The sequence below is a fragment of the Zootoca vivipara genome, chromosome 9, assembly GCF_965207765.1.
Source record: "Zootoca vivipara chromosome 9, rZooViv2.hap1.1, whole genome shotgun sequence".
Lineage (NCBI taxonomy): Eukaryota > Metazoa > Chordata > Lepidosauria > Squamata > Lacertidae > Zootoca > Zootoca vivipara.
The window spans coordinates 56,504,399-56,522,757 of record NC_142592.1 but is presented as its reverse complement, the minus strand read 5'-3'; the positions used below and the strand labels follow the sequence as shown (position 1 = coordinate 56,522,757).

The 18,359-nt window shown below is 43.6% G+C and overlaps 1 protein-coding gene across 2 annotated transcripts; it reads left to right on the top strand.

Annotated features, from left to right (window-relative positions):
• Positions 1-544: 544 nt before the first annotated feature.
• Positions 545-11,547, top strand: LOC148684650 (aldo-keto reductase family 1 member C3-like). Of its 2 annotated transcripts, XM_088676913.1 has the most exons (9): positions 545-939; positions 2,009-2,176; positions 2,850-2,966; positions 3,495-3,572; positions 3,819-3,941; positions 4,498-4,607; positions 7,467-7,632; positions 8,294-8,376; positions 10,482-11,547. In XM_088676913.1, the coding sequence occupies exons 1-9, from the start codon at positions 853-855 to the stop codon at positions 10,522-10,524; spliced, it is 975 nt and encodes a 324-aa protein (XP_088533039.1). In that variant the 5' UTR covers positions 545-852; the 3' UTR covers positions 10,525-11,547. The 2 variants fall into 2 exon arrangements, with proteins under 2 accessions (XP_088533039.1, XP_088533040.1); XM_088676914.1 differs by lacking the exon at positions 2,009-2,176 and having other exon boundaries at positions 718-939.
• The last annotated feature ends 6,812 nt before the right edge of the window (positions 11,548-18,359 follow it).

Here is an 18,359-nt window from a genome sequence, read left to right as displayed (position 1 = left end):
AGAGATGAAGTTTCTTGATTGAAGATTGCAATAAGCCTCTGCATTGCTTTATTGGTTTATTGGAATGCTAATAATAATAATAATAATAATAATAATAATAATAATAATAATAATAATACAGCTATAATGTTGCTAAGTCACCAATGAAAGCTTCTGGTGTACCAAAGGACATTCTGCAGAAAATCACTGATAAAAAGTTGGCCATAGGTTATTTATCCTCTGAAAGCAATGCTAGAACATTCTGCTGAAAGTTACTGATAAAAAGTTGGCCATAGGTTTTCCTGCCCTTCTCTCTCATTTCTTAAGGGTACTTAAGCACTCCCCTCCTATTGTGCCAACAGAAGACATTTTACAAAGCTACAGTTCCCAGCATCTTTAACAAATCTCAGTTCCCAGGATTCTTTGGGGAATGCCATGCACATCAAATGTGTTTTACATGTGCTGGCAAAGTGAACACAGCCAGAGGCAGTTTCGGATCTTATTCATACGGTCCTTTCTTTCCTTACATCCTTTGCGTGTTCTTCTGGCGCTTGGAACACCCTTCAGCCCATCAGAAGACAGCTATTATTTATCATGTGAAAGCAATGTTGATAAGTCAACAGGGAAACAGCTGGTTTACCAAATGACATTCTGATGAAGTTTACTGATAAAAAGTAGGTCATAGTTTTTCCCGCCCTTCTATCTCATTTGTTCAGGGCATTTGCTTAGACACTCCCCTCCTATCATGCCAACAGAAGACATTTCATTGGAAACACGAACTTCATTTTTCTCACTCGAGTTTTTCCTTTCACCACAAGAGTGTTGTTCAGTTTCATCCTGGAGCAAAGAACTGAGCAAGCACAGAAGCAGAAAATGGCACTTAGCAAAGACCGTGGCATTACAATGAATGATGGAAACAAAATCCCCATACTGGGGTTTGGAACCTATTCCCCGGACGCTGTAAGTAAAACATTTAACGATTGTAGTACGGTAACTTGTTTTTGAGGAACAAAATGCCTGGGAGCTGCTGGGTGCTTCATAGAACGCAAAGCACAGCATGAGATACCTCACCTGATCTGAGAAGCCAATTGTGCATGAGAACTTCTTGTGCCACCACAGCCAAGAATGCAACAGATGCTTTGCAGCACATAAAGTGCTGCTTTTCATTCAACAAGGGCCTGAGTGAGCAGATTCAGGAGCAAATAATGTTTTGTGCAAGACTTGGATGGTTTGTAGCTGAGAAACAGTTTCCAGTGTGAATTGCTGCTACAGGGTTCAAAGTCCCCAATCCAAAATGTCGAGTGATATTTTAAAAAAATCTTTCTATGGAACTATAAGTGTCCCCCATTAGTTTGTTGGGAGTAACAATATTATCCAAAATCACCAGGCATTAGCTAACTATTCTGGACACTAACAATAAATATAGAATCAATTCTGTATCCAAACCATCTTCATTTGGTCCATATCACCAGCAATGCAAATGAAGGGATTGGTGTCGATTCTTGTTTTGTAATTAAATTGATTTCTAGGAACATCATGAATTTACTAAATAAAAGCTACCACTCAGTTTTTCAACGGAATTTTCCTTTTTCCATTTTTCCAATTCATATGTCTGCCCCAGTCACATATAAAGTGAGGGTAGAATCTATTTAAACAAAGAGATACATGCTGACAAAGAGACTTTCTCAATCCCTTCTTGGATATCTCTCCTATTTCACAAACATTTAAACCAATTTTTAAAAAGAGCATTCCACAAACTGTATGGTGTTGCACTGTTTGAACCATGATAACTGGCAATTTAATTGATTACTCATGTTAAATCTTGCATGCCATTCGGTGGTGCAATGTTACTTCGCACATACAACGCATATAAGTCACTTTTTCTATATGCCTTTTCTTTCTTTTTCTTTGATGTGCCTAGTCCCTGGGACTCAGCTCTAGTTTGACAATGTCCACCAACACTCAGTGTTACTTTGATATAAATTTCTCCATTGAAGCAGAGACAATGACTAACTTTTTCAACCGGTAGGTTCAAAAAAGTAAGTGTGAGGAGGCTACAAAGATAGCAATAGAAGTCGGCTTCCGTCATATTGATGGCGCATATGTATACCAGAATGAGGAGGACATTGGGCGGGCCATTCGTGCGAAGATTTCAGATGGAACAGTAAAAAGGGAAGACATTTTCTACACTGGAAAAGTGAGTGAGTTTGGTATTTATTTATTTTTTTAAAAAATATAGTGTCTGTATCATGATGCAATTGCATATTTCACAGACATTATTTAACAAAATCAGAGCGAAATGCCTCTCCCTATATGAACCTACCTGGACTCTGTTTTCATCCTCTGAGGCTCTTCTTTGTGTGCTTCCTCCATGTGAGGCTCAGACGGCGGGAACATGAGAACGGGGGCTTTTCTGCATGGCTCCCCATTTGGGGAATGCTCTCTGTAGGGAGGTTCATTATACACCTCTAGGCGCCAGGTGAAAATGTTCCCCTTTAACAAGGCCATGGGCTGGTTAATATTCTACAGCCTTTTTGTGGGAGGAGGGATTGCTGTTTTGTTGCTTCTGTTCTGACTATTTATTTGTGCTTTTATCTTGTGCATTTATCTTGTGAATCATACTGAGATCTTTTGATGAAGGGCAATATATAAATTTAATAAATAAATGGTAAATTTTTTGGTTATTAGTAATAACTGTTTTAAAATTGCTTTACCTCAGCACAGCAATTTAAAATACTCCTCAGAACAATATCTGAGTGTGTCCTTAACACTATACACACCAGAATAGTCACCTGCCACAGCTAAACTGTCCTGAGATCCAAAAGCTCTATGGCTGTGTGAAAATATAAATCTCTATATATTTTTGGCAGCTCTGGAGTACCTTCCACCGCCCTGAGCTGGTTCGGAAATGCTTGGAAGAATCGCTGAAGAAACTCCAGTTTGACTACATGGATCTGTTCATAATTCACAATCCGTATTCTTTGAAGGTAAATAATTATTGATGTCATAACGCAAGTATTGAGTACAATATTTGAAGAGGGAGAGAGAGGGAGAGGGAGAGAGAAGGGGGGGCTGCTAAAATATTTGATTCCCTGAAGGAACATTTGGAATTGTCATTTCCTAGAGATGCTGACAATTCTCTGCTAGATCATATCTTAATCAAAGAATGATGGCTCTCAGATTTTGGGGGAGAAACATGCCAGTTAATGAAAACCTTTGCATACAATGATTACATTAACCACATAGGCATCATAAGAAATTGTGTCCAGAGCAGGACTTGGCGAGGGAGCAAGGGAAGAAGAAAATGGGTTGTAGAGATGGGGAGACAGACCTGGGCTTGCGACTTGAGTTTCCCACAGATCCCTGCACTGTGGTATCAGCCCCTGCAAGGTGAACTCCTGTTTTCTATCACTCCCGTTTCCTATCCCTGTCCATTAGTCTTAGATAATATTACAGAGATAAGAGAACTTCTAGGCCTGGCCTGCACTTATTCCCTCCCCCTCCTTCTTTTCCAGCCTGGAACAGATTTATTTCCCTTTGGAGAAGACAAAAAATTTATTATTGACAACGTAGATCTTCGGCAGACATGGGAGGTATGTGCCTGGGATAATCAAATCCAGCCCTTGAGTCATTCAGATACAGAGCACCTGCACCAGATCTACCAGAGGAGACATGTCAAGAACAATGACTCACACAATGGCTCCTATGAGAGCAGGTGAATTATTGCACACCCTTGGGAATAAATGAGTGAGCTTCCAATCTTAATCTGGGGGAATAAAGTGTGTCCTCAGTTATTCAACAAACACCATTCAACAAACATGCCGTCTATTCTTTGCCAGGCAATGGAGGCGTGCAAAGATGCTGGCTTGGTGAGGTCCATTGGAGTGTCTAACTTCACCCGTAAGCAGCTGGAAATGATCCTGAACAAGCCAGGACTGAAATACAAGCCAGTGATAAACCAGGTCAAGTGTGATTGCTTTTTTTAGGGGTCTGTTCTCTAAGCCAGTAGTTCCCTAGCAGAACCAGTGCTCAGGGGTGATGGGAATTGTAGTCTCAAAACATCTGGAGGGCTGAGGTTGAGAAAGCCTGATATAGAGGCATCTTCTCATGTTGATGGAAAGCCAGGTAAATCTCCCATCAGACCTTTTGCTCAACATAGAAAATTCAGAGATTGAGTGGGTTTAAATAGAGACACTGCAGGCAGGACAGTGTGCCCAGGATATTTTCAACAGGGCTGAGGTGACAAGAGATTGTGGGGGAATAAGCCCTGTCCCCCATGTCCAGCTAACACACATTTCACAGAAGAGGAGTGTGGCAATGGAAACCACAAATGCAAGAATGGTCATCTAAAGATTCTGATACATCAGAAAACACAACACACTTTAAGAAAAGTAACAGCTGGATATTTCAAAAAATAATAGCATGGTTCTGCTTTTCTTTCTTTCATTTATTTCACGGTATTCTTCTTTCATCTGAATTCTCACTTTTGGGTTGTCTTGGGGGATTTTGAATCTACAGGTTGAATGCCATCCTTATCGGAACCAAAGCAAGCTGCTGGCCTTCTGCAAGACAAACAATATCATCCTGGAAGGATATAGTGCCCTAGGATCCCAAAGGGACCCAAACTGGTAAGAGATGAAGCCAAAACGTTTGGGGACCACCTCAGGGACCACCTAGGCCCACTATTCCCCAGCATCCACATCAGCTCTGAAGGTTGCATTCTTGGTCCCACAATTAATAAAGATCCTCGTGGTGAATACCAGCACCAGGGCCTTTTCTGTAGTGGTCCCACAATTGAGGGACTTGTTCCAGAGAGAGATCTACAAAGCTCTCCCCCTCCCATTTTAGACATTCTCAGAAACATTTCCATTACTAAAGAGTTTTTTTAAATATATAACTGCTTGACTTCTCCCAAACGTATTGTAAGAGAGAGGGCTTGCAGAGAGCAGCCCACTCTGCTTACTTCCATCAGATGGGAGAGCAGCAGCAAGAGCATCAAGGCAGGAAGGAGGTTCCAGGGCTCTAGCAGCATACTGGAGCCTCAACTGCAGTTGGGAAGCAGAGAAGAAGGGGTGGAGCCAGCTGCATCAGAGGGTGGAAAGGAGAGGGAAGAATCAGAGGAAGTTGAGGAGAAAGGTTTGACACAATGGGGATCCCATAGCGCCAGTAGGAGGGGCATTTTGGGGACCAGTCTTAAAGGCTGGGTCAGAGCCCGCCAGAGGCTATTGCGGGCTTCTGCCCCATGCAGAGCAGACATGATTTGAGACATCTCACCACTGTATATAGCATGCACAATAAAACTCTGAAAATCCAGAGGAGGTGTGGAGTGCTTACTCGGGAGTAGCCAACACCCATCTGTGACACGTATGTTTTTAAATGTTTCAGGCAGGGGGCTATTTAATATTTTCTGCTCCTGAAATTTTGTGCTGTTTTTAAATCATATCTACATTTATCTTTAACTAGCTGACCTGGCCACGTGTTGCTGTGGTTCTTTCCTGTGATTCCCCCCCCCCGTCCTGATCCATGACGTATCCTGCCCCTCCTCCCTCCACCCCGGCTCATCCCTGTGTTTCAGTAGGATACCCTTCCCTCTGTTGTCCCTGGGGAGTGTTGGCCCCTTTCCCATGTATCTCCATACCTTGGCCCCCACCCTTGGAGAAGGAACTGTTAGGTTCTGGGTTCTATTTCCAAGCATGCACTTTTGTCTTAGCCCTCTGTTGTCCCCTCCCCCCTGTATCTCCATACATTGGCCCCTGCATCGTGAACATTTCTATATATTTAGATTAAGGATCAGGGGTGATGATGTGCCCTGGGACCCAGAGAACTACTTAAAGAATCCCGATGGGGGGGGGGTCAAATAGCGAAGCCCCACAGCCCCGTAGCAACAGACAGGCCCAGACCCTGTCTGGCCAGGGACCCAGGTGGCGCTGTGAGTTACTCCACAGAGTCTAGGGCTTGCTGATCAGAAGGTCGGCAGTTCGAATCCCTGCAGTGGGGTGAGCTCCCATTGCTCGGTCCCAGCTCCTGCCCACCTAGCAGTTCAAAAGCACATCAAAGTGCAAGTAGATAAATAGGGACCGCTGCGGCGGGAAGGTAAACGGTTTTTCCGTGCGCTGCTCTGGTTCGCCAGAAGCAGCTTTGTCATGCTGGCCACATGACCCGGAAGCTGTCTGCGGACAAACGCCGGCTCCCTCGGCCTATAGAGCGAGATGAGCGCCGCAACCCCAGAGTCGGTCACGACTGGACCTGATGGTCAGGGGCCCCTTTAGATTAAGGATCGGGGGTGATGATGTGCCCTGGGACCCAGAGAACTACTTAAAGAATCCTGATGGAGGGGTCAAATAGCGAAGCCCCACAGCCCCATAGCAACAGACAGGCCCACCCAGACAGAAGGAGGGGGTCATATGGGCCACTTGGCGCGGGCCTCCGAATCCAAAGGGGGCCTCGGTCAGCATATTCACAATCAGTAAAATGAAAAAAGTAACCAAAGGTTTAAAAACAGGGCCTCTGTCTGGCCCTGCAAGGGTGTTCTGAAGCACCCAAGTTGTTCAGTTCCATAAAAACCCCAGGAAGTGGGGTCTGATAATGGCCGCCTTGGTAGTTTCAGTTGCTTGGTTGATGATGTCATTTGGTTTGTGGGTGTGGCTTAGATTTCACAGGAAGGGAGGGAGTGGAGGAGGGTATAACGCCACTTGAGGGTGCTGTTTGACTTGGTGGAAAACCAGGTCTATACCTGGCCAGGTGTGTGATTTGAGGGATTTTTGTCCCTAACAACGCTCGGGGAGTGGCCTGGATCGTTGTGTCAAAATTTCAGGACGATCGGTCAAGCGGTTACGGAGAAAAGTGGAACACACACTTTCACGATTTTTACATTTATATATATATAGATGTTGCTTTAAGCAATAGAATGGTAGAGATGCATTTATTGCATTTCTCTTTTTACATAGCTTGTTTTGTTTTTTCTCAGAATTTTGAATTGTATTGTATTTATCTATATTGGAAACGACTTAAATGCTTATTTTTTACAAGTGGGACCAGCAACAAATATTGAGTTCTCTTTCAAGTCAATGAGCTATGTATTCTTCCAGGATCCTCCATTTCATTTGAACTCCCTCCCTCTTTTCCATATCGACTCTCCAACAGGCACACGGGATTCCTTGGGCCTTTCTTTCCATCCTTAGGTCTCCCCCCACCCCCAAATATGAATTGTACTTAAGCCAAGAAAAAGACCTCTCTTTTGTGCATGGATGCTATCATTTTGGCTACAGAATGTTCCGTGTGCAACGTATGAGCTTGTGATTTATTGGTGGAGGGGGAGAGTACGATACTAAAGACTTATATTAATTCAAATCGACTAACCAAGCTTTAAATACAAAATATTTAGTGTATATTGGATGGACAAGGCCAATACTGAATTAATTTCAGAGTGAGATTTATATATTCTGGACACCAGACACACACCTTCTTTCCACGTTGCTCTCTGGCAGGATAGATACAAACACTCCTGTCCTGCTTGAAGACCCTTTGTTGGTTGCGATTGCCAAGAAGTACAACAAAAGCCCAGCTCTCGTGGCTATTCGCTACCAACTGCAGCGTGGCCTGGTGGTCCTGGTGAAGACCTACACCAGAAAACGAATTGAGGAAAATGCCCAGGTAAAGCAGTATATATAAATCCATTTAAAAACAATACCGAAAAAGGACATCATTTGGACACTGTGATCTCACAGGTCACATGACTTGTGTGGGAAGGAAGACGCACATCTTGGTTTGGGGACTCAAGATGTTGGAGGAGTCTCCAGCAGTGGGCATTCAGAAGAATCACTGTCTCAGACCGTGAAGGCAGAGTGCAGCCAACATGATTAGCTTCCATTGGTATTCTTATCCACCATGAACTTGTCTAATGTTTGAAGCCATCCAAGTTGGTGGCTGGCACTGTCTCCCATGGGAGCAAGTTCAGTAGTTTAGCTATGCACTGTATGAAGAACCTCATTAGCTGGACAATGATTTCCCTCATTCCTGACCATTGGTCATGCTGGCAGAGACTGATGGGGAGTTGGAGTCCATCCACATCTGGAGGGCCACAGTTTCCCGACTCCTGTTCTATTGCAAACTACATTACTATGCATATAAAATTCCCTCAGTAGGAAGACATCTGGACTGAACCTGTTGAATGAAGGAATTAAACTTTGGGAGGTGGTAGCAAAGTTTGCTTTGATATCTCTGTTGCTGGAAAAAGGTGCATAGCTCTGAGGTGCAAAAGGAAGACATGAGGTAAAAGCACCTCAACATTATTATTTTTCTCTCCTCCTGACAGGCATTTACTTTCCAGCTGTCTGAGGAGGATATGAAATCCATTGATGGCCTTCACAAAAACATGAGCTTCATAAAAGCGGAAATGTAAGTCACATTTAGATAGTATGCATGTTGTTGTTTAGTCGTTTAGTCGTGTCCGACTCTTCGTGACCCCATGGACCATAGCACGCCAGGCACTCCTGTCTTCCACTGCCTCCCGCAGTTTGGTCAAACTCATGTTCGTAGCTTCGAGAACACTGTCCAACCATCTCGTCCTCTGTATGCATATGGATACGTAATATGGATAGTATGCATATGGATACGTAAAAGTGCTTCACACAAGAATTCAAACTGCGGGAGCAAAAAGAAGAAAAGATCTGGCATCGATCTATCTCCTCTTCCTAGAGAATAAGGTGAAATTATAAAAGGAATTCCTGTGGATACTTAGTACCAAAGCCCCATGCATTCTTGGACTGGGGTCCAAGAATGGACTTGGACTACGTCAGCCAGAGGCAAACGGACTGGGTGGATCGTCTGCCATTGGCAGAGTTTGCTTACAACAATGCAGTGCACGTCTCCACAGGGGTGTCGCCCTTTAAGGCCAACTACGGGCGGGACCTCAGATCTTTCCCAGAGAGGGAGGGGGAGGAGGAGGAGTAGGGCCCAGCAGCAGAAGACTGGGCGGAGGAATTGGAGACGGTGCACCAACAACTCAGAGAACACTTGGAGAGGGCCAAGGAGGCGTACAAGAAGGGGGCAGATCGCCACAGGCAACCGGGGGAGGTCATCAGGGTTGGAGACAGGGTGTGGCTGTCCTCTGAGGGCCTTCCAACCAGGGGGAGGTGCAAGAAGTTGGCACCTAGGAGGTTGGGGCCCTTCACGGTCACGCAGCAGGTCAATCCGGTAGCCTTCAGGTTGGAACTGCCGGCAGACATGAGGGTGCATCCAGTGTTCCACAGGTCGCTGCTGTCACCTTACAGGGAAAGCAGCAGGTTCAGAGACAGCGCCCAGCCCCCCAAGGGAGGGGGGAGAGGGGAGGCACGGAGCAGCTCAACGAAGCCACGGAAATTCTTGATTCCAGAAGAGGGGTGGGGGGCCTGGAGTACCGCATGGCATGAGAGGACACCCCTCCATCTCAGAATGAATGGGTACCTGCGAGGGAGGTACAGGAGGAATTTCTGGTAGAGGAGTTTCATGCCCTTTTTCCACACAAGCCAAAGCCTTGGCACATGGAGCGGGAGGAGGAATCCTCTTCGCAGGGGGAAGACGGGGGGATCCTACGCAGGGGAAGACACGAGCAGTTCACCCTGGTCTTGGGAAGCGAGGTTTGAAGAGGAGGAAGAAGGGGACTGGGTCTATAGGGTGCCCAGGGCCCCTGAACCAGCAGAGGGTTGGGAACAGCTCTTCTCACCCACGGACTCGGACGCCACGGAATTCTTGGGATTCCCGTCATCGCAGGAAGCGGCACCGTCTGAGCCCGACTGGGAACAGCTTTTCACCCCCACCAGTTCGGATGCCACGGACTATTTAGGTTTTCAGTCGTCCCCAACGCTCTCGGAACCCTCGAGGGAGGGGGGAGGGGGACCTAGGGGGGTGGATGTGAGGGAGAAGAGCTACCGACAGCCCCCTCCCATCTTGAACACCAGCTCCTCCCCTAGCAGGGAGGGGGAGACTTCGAGTGGTGAATCAGGAAGTGGAAGCAGGAGCTTGAGTACCTTAGCGGAGCACAGGCACCGCCGGGGAAAGGAACAGGGAAGCAGGGAGACAGTGGGAAAGAGGCCGATCCCACTGACCCCGGAATTGCGTAAGAAGCGCCGGGGGAGGAGATTCAGTATGCCAAGATTACTTTGCTGGAGGAAAACGCGCGAACCGCCATTCGGAGGTTCTGTGCAAGACTGACAACATGTACCACTATCTGTAAATAGCACTGTTTTCAGCACTGTAAATACACAGCACCAATAAAAGGATAAAATGCAGAGCTGTGTGGAGTCGTTACTCTGAAGTAGCCCACCTAGGCCACTGTGACAGGTGCATTTTGAATTTCAGCCTCCTAGATATTCAGCAGAACGGGCGTTTGATGACAAACTTGAGGTGGTTGCCATGCACTGTGTGAAATGGTCTCATGAGGCAATGGCTGGCAACAGATCAATTTCTGTTGCTTGTGCATCTTGCACACCCTTGAGTGTTGACTCTCTTTTGTCTTGTTTCAGATTTGCTGGTCACCCACAGTATTACCCACCAGATGAGGAGTGAGGACTCGTCTCCCATCTCTAATTTATCTCCTTCTGAACTGGGTTCTTTCTCATGGAAAACATTTCTTCTCACTAGGGATGGGAAAATCTGTCAGTATCAGTTCCTCCCAACAACCCACCACCTCATTTTCCACTCTTCAATTCCTCACATCTCCACATCAGTTTGGGATTTTTAAAAATCTCATGAAAATTCATCAGTGCAAATTTCTCCTACCACACACTTTTTTCTTTGCACTTCTGGCTAAAATAAAGCATGATTGCATGGTGTTTTCACTGATATATGCTCTGTAATGCATACTTTACCCGAGTATATGCATTTTTGCAATTATTCTGTAGCTGAACAACTGTACCACCGAATTCAGAGAATTGCCACTTTCTCAGGATAACTGCATTTCGATTTGCATATTGGTCCAAGAAGTGCGAGCTGTGTAGTTTCTCATTAAAATGTGGACAAAATTGAACTCCTCTCCATCCTTAGTTCTCCCTAATGTGTCAAATAGCAGTTTCAAGGGGGTGATTCGTAGATTGAAAATAGCAGAAGCCGGGGGGAGGATTAGTCTTCAGAAAAAGAAGCAGCTGCATAGCCTGACATTTATTGCCAAGATGATTTGAAATAACTTCAGAAAATAAGAAGAGCCTGCTGAATTAGGCCAGTGGTGCATCTAGTCCAGGAGCCTGGTCTCACAATGGCCAACCAAACGCATGTGGGAAGCAGGACATGATGGGAAACTTCTAAATTACAAAGTCACAGCTTCCACTTCTGAGGAAGGGATGGGCAGGAATGACCAGTGCTGGCTCTGAGGTCCTCTGCTGGCTGTGAGGAGTAAAGAGCACAGGGTTTCGATTGTCTGCCAGCTCAACCTGAAATGACTTCTGACCATGTTATGCGCATGCATTCTATCCTCTGGAATCTGTAACAATATTCAAAACGCCCTTGCTGAAATCATTTGTTGCTACTTCCTGTCTCCCACACAGCCACTGCTTTGTGTAACCTGAATCCTCCAGTAAAGGCTGATTCTGTGGATACTCTTACTTTTAATCTGCATTCAGGGTGATCCCACGGCTGGTTTGGAAAGCGTTGTGCACATGGCGCCATATTCCACTCAGAACACCCAGCTTGATTGGGTTAACAGATGTCTCCACATATTTCATTTATTTTGTTTCTGAACATATATGTTTTCATTTCAATAATACGGCCTGAAGAAAAGGTTTGCATAGCTTTTAGGCTTGTTTTCCTACCGGTATGTCTAACATTTACTAATCTAACAAAGAGGTGAAGTGATGAAAAAGTGCAATAGGCCTCTGCATTGCTTTATTGGAACATGAAGAAGGAGGAGGAGGAGGAGGAGGAGATCCTTTGTGTGTTCTTCCGGCACTTGGAACACCCTTCAGAAGACAGCTATATTTATCCTATGAAAGCAATGCTGCTAAGTCAACAAGGAAATTGCTGGTGTACCAGAGGACATTCTGCTGAAGGTTTATCGGGTCCTCCCTAACAAGAGGGCACGTGTTGCGGTGGGACCTGGCAACCAGACCCTGTGTTGTGAGTGGGAACATTGGAGTGGCCACAACACCCTATTGGTGGTCCCTCGATCTTGGGAGCAATTGGACTTGAGGGACGTCAATCAAAGCGATTGAAGGACCACTGTTTAACCGCTGCACGTGTCCCTGAGCTTCCTCTTTCGGGCTCAGTGCATCGGAACACCTGCCCACCTCTCCCTATATTTTGGAGGAGGACGAAATTGACATAAATGGATTCGACCTCCTGACACTCCCTGCTTTCCCCTCCTTGAAAGGAGGCTGTCCCAATTGTGGTCTTGTAATTGGTAACTCGCTTAAGTTACATACCAAACATACTTTAGTACAGGTTTTATCTGGGCTGATATCCGGGGGAAAGGTTTCATGGCTAATTTCCAATGTTTACCTCTCTCCAGGAGGTTTGTCCCTTGAACTTCGCTCTAGATGGGAAATACTAGGAGACCATCTATTATCATGCCGTGTCAAGTATCCCAATGCTCAATCCTTAATTGGAGGGGATTTTAATGCCCGTACCACAGCCAACTGGGAATCCTTGAATAAAGCCAAATGGTGAGTTGACCCATGTCTTGACAACTATGAACTGGAACACGCCATAGGGAGAACCTCTAAAGACTCCAGAGTAAACGAGGCTAGAGTGCTTCTCTATCAAATGGCCATCTGTCTAAATCTAGTCCCCTTGAATGCCAAGTGCCCCCCAGATGTACCGGGGGAGTACACCCATCTAGGCATAAAATCCAACAGCATATTACGGTAGATTACGTCTTGATTTTGAGGGATTTGTTCCTGAATGTCTCTTCCTTTAAGGTCGACAATATACAATCTAGCGATCACCTCCCCTTAGTAGCCACATTCTCTCTGGATTGGCATTCAGTCGAGCACAGACATCCAATCCGAATAGATTCCAATGTTCCGACTGGAGTGAGAGGAATAAATTAATTGGTCTAAGGTCCAAGTCCAATTGTACTTGGACGTTTATCAAAAATCGGTGTGCAGCTAACTGATACAGCTTCTGATTCCCATGACCCCAATGTACTATTGGGGCTGTTTAATCATTTTATGGTGGATCTTACTGCCTTCTTTACGATACCTCCCCAAGCGGTAAATCGCAGACAGTATAACTCTGGTGCCCCTTGGTACGATTCTCAGTGTAAACAAGCTAGAACCCTTTTGCGCTCAATTTACAACAAGTACAAGGTCTCAGGTGCTACCAACCTGCCAGTTACATATTTTCAAGCCAAAACGGCCTATAAACAGGCCCAGACAAAGGCTAAATGCACCTGGCAATCGTATCGTCGGCAGGCTTTAATTGCAGCATCCAAATCGCATAGGTCACGTGAATTTGGGTCACTAATTAATAGAAGAGTGAGAAGATACTCCCTGGCTGTTATCCCTGCTCCTACTTGGGAGCAGTTCTTGAGGAAGTGCTTCTCACAGGTGGATGCACCATCTGCCTGCTTGGAGCACCTGCTTTGCCATCTACCCATTTGGCCACCTAGACTTGATATGTCAACTGAAAGTGGGTAAGGCTCCCGGGCCCGATTGGTCCCAGCGGAGGCCATTAAGTCACATCCTGAGTGGTGGGCTGGAATTCTGGCCAAAGTTTTCGATGCTATAAACACCACAGGTCTCATTCCCAAGTCATGGAATTATTATCCCAATTCACAAAAAAGGATCCACCGCTAACCCCACGAACTATCGTAACATTAGTCTACTTTCAATCCTAGGGAAAATCTATGCGTGCTTTCTGCTGTCCAAATTTACCCAGTGGTCAGAAAAGTCCAACTTAATTGGTCATGAACAAGCAGGTTTTAGACCCAATTGCTCCACAACAGACCACGCTATAATTCTTTACCATCTTGCACTGAAATACTCTACCCCTAGTCGGGGCCATCTATGTGCTGCCTTTATCGACTTGAGGGCAGCTTTTAACAGCATCCCCAGAAACACCTTATGGGTGAAACTCGCTACCTGGGGCATTGACAGAAGACTACTATGGCTTATGATTCAATTGCATGAGGGATCAGTTGCCAGAGTGAGACTAACTCCAGCAGGTGAACTCATGAATTTGGTGCCTATAAATAAGGGAGTCCGCCAAGGCTGTATACTAGCTTCCCTATCTCTTTAATTTGTATATAAGTGATATGAGAAAACCCCTAATCGAGTCACTCGTCAATATTCATGCCCCCCGCCTTGCGGATTATCGCTGCCCACTGCTTCAGTATGCAGACGACGCAGTAATTCTTTCCTATTCTCGAGTTGGCCTAAATAGAGCACTGAAGATCTTTGTTTCCTATTGTCAAACCAATCAGTTAACCATCAACCATTCTAAATCCAAAATAATGATTTTCTCCAGAAGCCGAAAACAATACAAGTGGAAGCTCGATGGAGCAACAGTGGAACAAGTTTCCAAATTCCAATATTTAAGCATATTTTTTCAACAAAACTTGAGATGGAAAGCACAAATTCAATATCTCCTCAATAAAGCAGTTTCACAGCAGATGATGTTATATGCATGCATTTTATCCTCTGGAATCTGTAACAATATTCAAAATGGCCTTGCTGAAATCATTTGTTGCTACTTGTCTCCCACACAGCCACTGTGTTATGTAACTTGAATCCTCCAGTAAAGGCTGATTCTGTGGACACTCTTCCTTTTAATCTGCATTTAGGGCGATCCTGCCAACCTAGCAGTTCGAAAGCACGTCAAAATGCAAGTAGATAAATAGGAACCGCTACAGCGGGAAGGTAAACGGCATTTCCATGTTCTGCTTCGGTTTGCCAGAAGTGGCTTTGTCATGCTGGCCACATGACCTGGAAGCTGTACGCCGGCTCCCTCGACCAATAATGTGAGATGAGCGTGCAACCCCAGAGTCGGTCACAACTGGACCTAATGGTCAGGGGTCCCTTTACCTTTACCTAGGGTGATCCCATGGCTGGTTTGGGAAGTGTTGTGCACAAGTGTTGTGCATATTCCACTCAGAACACCCAGCTTCATTGGGTTAACAGATGCCTCCACATATTTCATTTATTATTTTGTTTCTGAGCAAATGTGTTTTCATTTCAATACAACAACCTGAAGAAATGGCCTGCATAGCTTTTAGGTTTGCTTTTCCTATGTCTAACATTTACTAATCTAACAAAGAGGTGAAGTTTCTTGATTGAAGATTGCAATAAGCCTCTGCATTGCCTTATTGGAACGCTAATAATAATAATAATAATAATAATAATAATAATAATAATAATAATAATAATAATACAGCTATAATGCTGCTAAGTCAACAATGAAAGCTTCTGGTGTACCAAAGGACATTCTGCAGAAAATCACTGATAAAAAGTTGGTCATAGGTTATTTATCCTCTGAAAGCAATGCTAGAACATTCTGCCGAAAGTTACTGATAAAAAGTTGGCCATAGGTTTCTCTGCCCTCCTAATCCTAAGAATGGACAGATACAGAAAGAGATTAAGGCATTGCAAGTACAATTTTCTCAGCTAATAAATCAAGAGATAGAATCTAAAATTAAATGGATGAAACAAAAATCGTTTGAATCAGCAAATAAATGTGGAAAATTATTGGCATGGCAATTGAAAAAAAGACAGAAGTCAAACACCATTACAAATCTTGTGCAAGAAGGGAAACATCTGGAGCACCCGACAGAGATTAGAAAATGCTTTCAAAAATATTTCAAACAACTGTACAAACAAGAAAGGCAAGATAAAGATGAGGTGGAGCAATTCATGGACAAACATGGACTGCAAAAAATCCCGGAAGACAAGAAATCCCTACTTTCGCAACAGATATCTACACAAGAAGTGGAACAAGCTATACAACAAATGCATCTGGGCAAGACCCCAGGACCGGATGGACTTACTGCCACATATTATAAAACAATGAAGGACTGGATAGTCCAACCCTTGAAAGACTTATGTAATGAAATTTTGAACGGAGGAGACGCCCCCCGAGTCTTGGAAAGAGGCCTATATCACACTGATACCTAAACCGGACATGGATAGAACGCAAGTAAAGAATTATCGCCCAATCTCCTTGTTGAACGTGGATTACAAAATATTTGCCAGTATTTTGGCTTCTAGATTGAAAAAGGCCTTAGGAGATTTTATCCACAAAGATCAAGCCGGCTTTTTGCCAGGGAGACATATGAAGGATAATATAAGGAATGTGGTGGACATTTTGGAGATGTTAGAACAGAAAATAAACAAAAAAGCTGTGCTGATGTTTATTGATGCAGAGAAGGCCTTTGACAATATTTCTTGGCTATTTCTAAAAACTTAGAAAAAATGGAGGTGGGCCAAAACTTTCTGAATGGAGTAAATGTGATCTATTCAGAGCAAAGAGCAAAGATAATTGTTAATAATATGGTTTCAGAAGACATTAGAATTGAAAAGGGTACAAGACAAGGTTGTCCCCTCTCCCCCCTGCTTTTTATATCGGTTCTGGAAGTCTTGCTCGACAGGATTAGAAAGGAGGAAAGGAGGAAATAAAAGGAGTGACTGTAGGGAAGAAACAATATAAACTTAAAGCCTTTGCAGATGATCTTGTTCTGACATTACAAGATCCAGAGTCCAGTGTTCAAAGGGCTCTGGAAGTACTTCAAGAATTTGGAAAGGTAACAGGTTTTAAATTGAATAAATCAAAAACCAAAGTATTAGATAAGAATTTGGATAGTAAGGAAAAAGAAAAATTGCAAGAAGCAACTGGCTTATTTTTTGTTAAGAAAGTAAAGTACCTTGGTGTTAATATGATGGCAAAAAATTTGAATCTATTTAAGGACAATTATGTGAAAATGTGGAATGAAGTTAAAAGACTTAGAAATCTGGACTAATTTGAAACTTTCTCTGTTGGGCCGTATAGCTACTGTTAAAATGAATGTATTGCCAAAGATGTTGTTTTTATTTCAATCGTTGCCAATAATTGAGAAGTTGGATTGTTTTAAAGAATGGCAAAAGGTTTTATCGAAGTTTATATGCCAAGGGAAAAAGCCAATAATTAAATATAAGATACTTACTGATGATAAACAGAGAGGAGGCTTTTCCCTGCCGGATTTAAAGATTTATTATGAAGCAGCTACCTTCTGCTGGATGAAGGATTGGTTTCTGTTGGAAAATTCAGATATTCTGGATTTAGAAGGTTACGATAATGTTTACGGTTGGCATGCATATTTATGGTATGACAAAGTGAAGGCCCACAGAGGCTTCAAAACGCATATAATTAGAAAATCTCTGTATAGTGTTTGGTCCAGGTATAAAGATTTGTTAGAAAGAAAAACACCTAAATGGATATCTCCATTGGAGGCCAAGGTTCGTAAAAGAGTAAATATGGAACCCAGTTGGCTGAAGGATAGAGATTTGTTGATTCAAGAAGGAGAACAACTTAAGTTAAAGACTTATGAGGAGTTGAAATGTAAATTAGACGATTGGCTCCAATACCACCAGATAAATGAAGTTTTCAAAATGGATAAATTAATTGGTTTTCAATCAGAGAGGTCAAAGTTGGAAACAGAATTGTTAGAACCTAAGACAAGATGTGAGATGATAGTTAAAAGATAATATATATAAGGTAATTAAAATGATATAGAATTTGCTAATTATAAATTAATCAAAGGACCACAGGGAGGGAAACCCGAGGGGGTCCCTATAGACAATGTGAAGGGATTAAGGAACAAACAATTTGATTTTGTTTTTTTATTTTTTATTTTTTGTAGTGTTGTTATTGTTGTGTTTTGTCTGTTTTCTGTGCTTTTTTCTTTTTGTATTCTGGAAAACCTTAATAAAAATATTATTTTTAAAAAAGGTTTCCCTTCTCTCTCATTTCTTCAGGGTATTTAAGCATTCCCCTCCTATTGTGCCAACAGAAGACATTTTACAAAGCTACAGGTCCCAGCATCTTTAACAAATCTCAGTTCCCAGGATTCTTTGGGGAATGTCATGCACATCAAATGTGTTTTACATGTGCTGGCAAAATGAACACAGCCAGAGGCAGTTTTGGATCTTATTCATACGGTCCTTTCTTTCCTTACATCCTTTGTGTGTTCTTCTGGCGCTTGGAACACCCTTCAGCCCATCAGAAAACAGCTATTAATAATCCTGTGAAAGCAATGTTGCTAAGTCAACAAGGAAACAGCTGGTTTACCAAAGGACATTCTAATGAAGTTTACTGATAAAAAGTAGGTCATAGTTTTCCCTGCCCTTCTATCTCATTTGTTCAGGGCATTTGCTTAGACCCTCCCCTCCTATCATGCCAACAGAAGACATTTCATTGGAAACACGAGCTTCATTTTTCTC

Coding starts and splice junctions, on each gene's coding strand:
- LOC148684650 (XM_088676913.1), top strand. CDS start 853: ATGGCACTTAGCAAAGACCGTGGCATTACAATGAATGATGGAAACAAA. Junction 940..2,008: donor GAACCTATTCCCCGGACGCT/GTAAGTAAAACA, acceptor TTCAACCGGTAG/GTTCAAAAAAGTAAGTGTGA. Junction 3,573..3,818: donor ATCTTCGGCAGACATGGGAG/GTATGTGCCTGG, acceptor ATTCTTTGCCAG/GCAATGGAGGCGTGCAAAGA.